Raw genomic sequence first — 8,426 nt, forward strand, 5'->3', positions numbered from 1 at the left:
TGGGTTTCCTCATGTCGGTTTCATCCTTCTAAGTGTTAGAAGTCGATACCGCACACGCGAAACTCTAAAAGAGGACGGAAATAGGTCGAACTAAAACAAGGCGGGCACCACTTCTAAGGTTCTAAGATAGTCGCAGGAAGACCCCTAAGGCTAGATCCTAACTCCTACGAGGAATACTAGACCTCACGAAAATTGAGGTCAACAGTAATACCACAATGAAAGTTGTCATATTGGAAATACAAGGAAGATAAAGCCTATGGATCTTATAGCATGATAAAAATTAGAGAGAAGTGGTTGAGTATTCCTTCCAATATTTTTGTTATATTTATACTATCCTATAAGAGCTTTTATTAGAAAAAAATTATAATTATAATAATACATGGATCACTAAATAAACAGAATAATAATTACGCGTATTGATGAGTAGATAATATGCATCCTACATACTAGTAAGGTGGCAGTGAATGAGTGTGAATTCCATCTGACAAAAATCATACATGCATTTTGAAAATACATGAACCATTTTGAAGAATTATTTTTACATTTTGAAATCATGCTATAGGTGAGACGACACATCATAATATTTTTTATTTGAGTATAATTTTCAACTTGTAATAGTTGGCGGGTGGCAGATTGTCGGGCTACTTATGGGTGGCAGATTGTGGATCTCATATAAGCTGGCAGGCATTACATTTAATGGAGGAGATCCTTACTAGGTTGATGGAGCAGGTGTTATTGATTGCGAATGTGAGATAGGATTAGGATTTTACATTCCTTCTCTATGTTTGTCATTCCTAACTTCAAATAAGGTTGTCAAATTTTGATTGATCAAGAACATTAGTAAGGATATCAACAATAAATCTTTATTGGAGTGTGATTCATTTTGATGATACTTTAATTAATTTTCTCCTCAATAAATTATCTATCAATTTTAACATACTTACCCCAATAAAGGTGGATTGTATTCCTACTATTGTTAATGTTAGTTTGCTTGTCACACCTCGTTATCATAGATTGTGTGGTGGAAAAACGTTTTAGCCATATATCTTCATAAACCCTATGGATCATTGCCGTGAATTCTACTTTTGCGCTACTTTAAGCTATTATAAATATCTTATTCTCCTTCATATCTAAAGTTTCCTATATACTTAAACAATAATCAGAAGTGAATCTTCAATTTTTTTCTTTTTCTTTTTTATTATTGTGATTCTACAATTTGCTATAGATCCTGAAAATTTAATATAAATGAAGATTTCAATTCTTTTGTTAGTCCCCTTTTAGAAGAGTAACACCTTTTTGTGTGTTTATTTTTTCACTTTTTGAGATATATTAGTATCCCGTCATCAGTATTCTCCTTTGTGGTGTTATTCATAAACTAACTAATAAACTTAATGGGAAAGAAAATAACAAGTTTCATGTCAGATCGGTGGATATATTTTTAATTAACTGTTGGTTTCTTTTTTTTGTCAGCTAGGGTGCCACTCAATTCTTATGAATTTATATTTCTAACACCTAGATTTTATTTCTTACATTTATACAGCCAAAATCTTTCAAATCGCATCAAAATTACCGACATTTAAACTTTTAAAAAGTGTAATACACCTTTTTAGATAAGGTTGTAGGTATGTAAAAATTGATATTTAGGGGTTTGATATGTAAATACATAGGAATTGAGTGGTGTGTATGTTAATCTTCCTTGTTAATAACAATGTCATAGGTTTGAGTGGATTTTTTTGTCACAAAACTTGCGCTGTATTAGGTGATATTTCCATCCAACAACTAAGATTTAAAAAGCCAAAATCACCGGGAACTATTTATCATAAAATTATTAGGTATTGTACATGTCCATGATTCAAGTTTTTTGGCGTATCTAATGTAATTATTATACAAAAGCTCAATTCATAAAATTAACCAGCTTTGTGCAGATGATTGTGTTACTACTAATTTCCACCTTTTTTTTTCTACTGGTATGGTAGGTTAGTATATGAATAATAGCATATTGGTGCCTTAACACGGGTCAAATTCAATTACAATTGCAATTTTGGCATGACTTTGTTTTAAATTATCTTTATTCTTCTTTGTCCTTGATCTCAAAATGTCCGACAAGCATGAGTCCAATATTAAAAAAACTCACGATTGTTTGTTGTTTCCGTGCTTCTTTATTATTATTTTTATTTTGACTCATTTACATACATACCACTCAATTTATTAGTTTACTTATTTAACACCTACATCAATTTTACATGCGTACCACCTTACCTATAACTGAAAATGTGTATTTCTTTTTTTTTAAAGTAAAAATGTTGGTATTTTTGATGTGATATGAAGGATTTGAGGGTTATAAATGTAAAAATCAAAGTTTAGATTTTAGATGTGTGAATGCATAAGAATTGGGTGGTATGTATGTAAATGCCCTTTTTTATTTTTTGTTTGTTTGTTGTTGTTGTTTCCAAATATGTTAATGTATTAATTAGTTTTTTTATTATTTCTGCCAAAGGCTTCATGGTTGTCAAATCTGATGTGTAAAGCGAAGTAAAGTTAATGTTTGAATGATGGTTTATTTGTTTTTATAAATTGAAGTAGTTTTTGATATTGTAAGTTTCCATTTTTCTCAGGGTGGTTCATGTAAAATTTGTGGTGAAGTGACTCACCTGGCCAAGCATTGTCCAAAGAAAGCTGGCAAACACCTTAGTTCATCCGGAGCAGACAAGATATGTAAGTGCTATTACTCAATCTGCTTTTTTATTTGTTTAAAGCTTTCTTCTTTTCCTTGATAAAATCTGTCTTTGTTTTCTTGGTAACTTTACATGTTCTAATGGCATCTTGCTTTGTATGGAAAACTTGAAGTTATAATCTGTTGTGGCTGGTTTTGTTGATCAAGTGACTTGGACAACTTTGTTTGTATTTAACCAAAGATGTTTTGGTCATTTTATTTACGTTAGACTTCATGACGTCTTTTTTTATGAGTAAAGTGTCAAAATAGTCAGCTGAGTTTTTACGTGTCATATGGTTTTACCTATGGTTTATAGAAGTGCCAAATTAATCTTTGTGCTCTTTAAAATGGAGCTGGAATAGTTCCTATTTTTGCATATTAAAATAAACTAGGACTAAATCAGCATTTCTATAGACTTTGGGATTAAAATGACTCCCTTCAAAGAGTCGGAAGACTATTTTGACATTTCTATTTTGTGAATAGTCAAACTTATTTTACTAGGTGATTGAATTTATTCATTGTTATTTTGTTGTTTTGGCAATTTCTTAACTTGTCTCAAGAACTTCATTTGTATTTTTGATTTTTTTTTTATATTTTTGATATTTAATGATAGATGTATTCATGTAGGATGTATCAAATGAATTCTAAATATTTGGGGTCTTGATTCTTGTCAAATATGAGACCTGAAACTAGCATCTTGTATCCTTCATCAACCTCATTAGATTCTGCATTTTTCCTTTTCATCTGAACAAAGATTTTCTAATAAGAGAGTCAATAAATTTCACTTTACCCTATTTCGTAAAAGTTCGATAGGGATCGATAAATTTAAATCAATTTTTTTTCTAGAATGGATAGAAATACATCTCATTTCCAAATTCAAGATGCTAATCTTAAATCTAAGGAATGTGATATAGAACTGATTTTTACATTTTAAAGAAAACTAAATTACATTGGTTTTTTTTAGAATTGATTGTTGTGAAAATTCTTCAGCTGATGCATCCTTTCTGATAACATATTGTTCAAATTGCTTTCTTCTATAACATATGGCATTTATATCTCATAGATGATATGTCTACATCAATATATGACTAACATCCAATATTGTTTATATCCTCTTCAACGATTGGGTTATGAATGCTTGATTAGGAGACAAACCAATCTTTTTAGGAAGATTTACATACATAACTCTTAATTCGCATGTATTTACATATCTAACAACTAAACTTCAATTTTTTTTTTACCTATGTACCTACCACCTTACTTATGCATGAAAAAGGTATATTTTACTTTTTAGAAGTTAAAATACAAGCTTGATGAATTTCAGCTGGTAACTTTGACGCCGTTCGGCATGGCGAGCGCAAAGTCTTCCATGGCGGGGATGATCTCGAAGATGATTTTGCGTTGGAAGACATAAACAGCGGGCTAAAGGATGCAAAGAGTGTAGGTTTTGATGTAAAACCAAAGAAAAAAGGACCCAAAATTGTAAATTTTCCTAGCTGATTTCAAATAAAATTGAATGTGATCCTTGCAATTTATAAATAATGTCATATGTTAAGTTGGACTCATTATGGTATTTATGCTATCTGATGGAGTATGTGAGTTTGTTGGATAAGTTGAAAAGGCTTTTGCCAAAATGTCCCTGGTCATTCCCTGTGCATGTTAGCTTATTTTATCTGTGGAATCTATTTTTTTGTCATGTATTAATTATAATGTAATTTTATAGTTATTTTTTTACGCACAGATGTCAGGTTGAAAAAATAACTTTCAAAAATAGAGATTAAACCCTAAACATCAAAGAAATAGTTCCTCAAACAGAATTGTGGTGACAGTCTGAAATATAATGTAAGCAGAAAGATGCCCAAATAGAAATTTCAACCTAAACCTTTTTATCTCTCACCATAATAAACCAAAGGCTTCGCATACATGCCACACAATACTCGTGTATTTAAACATCTAACTCCTAACCTTCATTTTTTTATATTTTTATCACTTAAAATCTTGTATGTCACACCAAATATCACTATTTAAACTTTTAAGAGGTGAAATATATATTTCATGCATAGGTAAAATGACATAAATGAAAAAAATTGAAGTTTAGAGGTTAGCTATGTAAGTACATAGGTATTGAGCGGTCTTTATGTAAATCTTTGAATAAATCAAATACCCTCAAGAACAAGGAAATTGCATCCAGACCCCTCAAAATGAACAATAATAGACCAGATAAATATCATGATTTAAAAAATTAAAATAAAACATTGAAGTATCTCTATTAGCACAACTTCTCAATATCCAAAACAATGTAGTATCAATACCTAAGAAAATTCAGTAAAATCATAACGGCACTCATTTGGAGGAAGACGAGCAGCAAAGTCTAGTCGTTCTTCTCCTGCAAACCAAGCCTCTCCACCTCCATCGTCATCTCCTTCTCGTTTTCTTAAGCACCACAAAGCCATGATTTCTCTTCATCTTAAGCTCCATTGTTGAGAAAAAAAGGGCAAAGAATCACAAGAATCAAGAATAGTAAACCGTAAAAAAAAAGGTTCGGAAATATGCTTACGTTTTCGGGATCGTATGAAGTGTGAGTTAATCTCCTTAGGGTTACAAATACAATATATAAATATAAATATATTCATATAAATATAAACTTTTGTTGTAATTACAAAACTATCCTATACCCTACAGCGGGGGCGTTACCCCCGCAACCTCAACTCACTTAACGAAATTCTCCCAATTAGATTGATACTTCCGCTTCGCTCCGTTCCGCTTTGAGGAATGAATATGTCCATTTTAATTGTAAAACGTCTTCAACTAAACTTAACGAATCCACAAATAAATTATTTATACATTGAAATATCATTGAAATAATTAATCATGACATTTTTCAGATATAAAAATGTAAAACGATCCGACTTCGAGCCGAGATGATGCAGGTTCCAACCAACCAACTTAAAATTTACTAATTAAGCACATTCTCATCTATATCACTCTCACTTTGAACAAGAGACCTGAGATATCTTGAACATTCACATCTTTTAAATGATTTGATCACCCCCTAGTTACAACTCTGTCACTGGAGCTGCTACTACTAAAATTACATTTCAAGTATTAAGCTCTAAATCTACTCAAACAAAGGACTTTAGACACCAATATTGGTCTCCATAATTTAAGTTTTTCTTAAACACTTTCTCTAATCTTATCCACAAGAAGGATATCACTGTCAAAAAGCATACACCAGGGTGCATTCTCTTGTAAATGTTTACTAAGAGTATCCATAAATAAAGCAAAAGCATATGTGCTTAAGGCTGATCGTTGATACAATTAAGGTTGTTAACGATTCAATTTCGAGCCAAGTTGGGGTCGGCTCAAAATCGGTTCCAAGCAAATTATATCCAAAATTTTGGCTCGTAGCTCAGCTTGTTTATTTCAATCTAACCCAAAATTCAAATCAATTTTTTGAGCAATTAACAATATTTGAGCTAAATTCGTTAATTTCACAGTCATATGTTGTTAACGATCTAATTTCAAGTTAAATTGGGGTTGGTTCAAAATTAGTTCGAAAAAAATTCAATCCAAAATTTTGGCTCGCAGCTCATCTCGTTTATTTCGATCTGAGCTAAAATTTGAATCAACCATCGAGAGATTAATGGTGTTCAAACTAAATTCATAGCCCTAGAAGTAATCTAACTAAATTAGAAAAATATTTGGCAAACCTCGTAGTTGTTAAACCCTAAATCCTAAACGCATTCTTGAAAGCAAATGAAAATAAAAAAGAAGATAAAGATAATTGGTTACCTTCCTCTGTCGTTTCGGGTAGCAGAGAAGCGAAAATAAGGAAAAATGGGAGTTTTACGTCACTGTAAGCCAAGATCTCGCCGTTGCGTTCCTAGCTTGCTTCAATTTTGACTGTATCGCAAGGGTTTCGAGGACGAAGAGATGGTTTTGGACAAAACAGAGAGGGACATGCGAGAGTTTCAGGGACAGGCGAGGGCTTCGAGTAGAGAAGATGAGGGTGTGAAGGAGAGATTACGACAAGACCGGGAGGGATGTGATTTCGAGCGAGACAGATGATTAATTTTGACGGCTTACGAATAACTTTTATACATTTGTTCTAAAACAATTGCCGACTGTCATTTCAGCTGCTTAATAATAAAAAGCGCTAGTTAAAATCTGTCAGATTGCGGGTTCAAAGATAACCAACGAACTATAGCCATCGATTAATATTTATTTATAACCAATAGGTTATTCCATCGATTATAATTAAAAATAGTCTGAAGATAAAATACTATCAATATGCGCTGATATATGTTGTAGTTATGCCGTCACAAACATCCAAGATTAAAAACAGTTGTAAAATCGTCGGTAATTAAAATAATTTTTCGACATATAAAAAATTCTCGATTTTCCTGTCAGTTTTAAAGCTTTTTTCCTGTAGTGCAAGACATGTTTTAGACGTTTGATCTTATCTAGAAAAAAAATCATAATATTTAGATGCATGCTTTAACCATTTACTAACAACATAAATGTCAATATACGCTGCAGTTATTTGCTTGAACTTATAGAAAAGTTAAAATGATAGCATTTTTGATATGATATGAAAGATTAGGGGTTATAAATATAAAGAGTTTATGGGTTAGATACGTATCACCTTGCAAATAGAAGTAAATTGTGACTATTTATATGAAGTCATTTTAGTCTCAGAATTTATATAACTGATAAATAATCCCGAGTTCTTCAAATTGATGCTTTAATAATTTCTATAGATAATTATAAAAAAATTTAATTTTAAAATAATGGGATAAAAGAGCCGATCTAAATAATTCGGGACTATTTTGACAATTAAATTATAAAAATAAAGTTTTAGAGCTACATATGTAAATATATAAAGTTAGAGTGATATTTATGTAAATGTAACAAATATGACATTTTGGCTTGGCCACCGCTTTCTCTACCAATCATTACGGAATAAAAATCAGTTAACTTTCTCAATGGCAGCAATTTCCATCAGATGATTCTACTGCCCCCAATCCTACTGTTCACCCTACCCAACCACATGCCAAGTTACATTAAAATCCACGTGGCAAACTACTATTTGTTGTGATTTTAAGAGTCAGTTTTTATTAGCATACAATTTTCATAATGGCCGACACTCACCAACTCTAGACTTTTTCCTTAAAGAAATTTGTAAATATAATAAAATATATTCAAATTTAAGTTTTTTTATATTTATCTTCATAATATTATATTATATATATATATATTTATTCTTTATATTTATATTTACATATTTATATTTACTATTTATATTTACTCAATTTATATTTACTAATTTTTACTAATTGAATCTTAGAGATTCTATTTCTATTCTCAGTATATTTAGTATATTATAGTAAATTAGAGTCTAAATTAGAAGATTTAATCTTTATAGCTTTATAGTAAAAAAGAATAAAAGTGTTCTAGTCCTCTTTCTAGTACTATTAAGATTCTTTATAGTATATACTAATATTGTACTAATATTTTTCTATAGTACTAAGGTTATATATATATATATGATCAGGGATTATTATACATGCTTCCAACCACCTCTAATATGTCTAACAATTTTACCATCTTCTTAAGGCTACTTGTGCTAGAAGAGGTTCGAACCATCGACCTGAGGGGTCTTATGCTGTCAATGCCAACCAACAGACCAGTATAAGCGGCATATTCCAGGCAA

At 31.0% G+C, this 8,426-nt stretch overlaps 1 protein-coding gene across 1 annotated transcript in view; it reads left to right on the forward strand.

The window, feature by feature from the left end:
* LOC110032924 (uncharacterized protein C683.02c) overlaps window positions 1-4,358 on the forward strand; it is a 25,748-nt gene extending 21,390 nt beyond the window's left edge. Inside the window, exons 4-5 of the mRNA XM_020736718.1 lie at window positions 2,616-2,715; window positions 4,038-4,358. Coding sequence (XP_020592377.1) covers window positions 2,616-2,715; window positions 4,038-4,213 — 276 coding nt within the window. The 3' untranslated portion in view covers window positions 4,214-4,358. The remainder of the gene's footprint in view (window positions 1-2,615; window positions 2,716-4,037) is intronic.
* Window positions 4,359-8,426: the final 4,068 nt, after the last annotated feature.

This window comes from Phalaenopsis equestris, unplaced genomic scaffold (genome assembly GCF_001263595.1).
Source record: "Phalaenopsis equestris unplaced genomic scaffold, ASM126359v1 Scaffold001058, whole genome shotgun sequence".
NCBI lineage: Eukaryota > Viridiplantae > Streptophyta > Magnoliopsida > Asparagales > Orchidaceae > Phalaenopsis > Phalaenopsis equestris.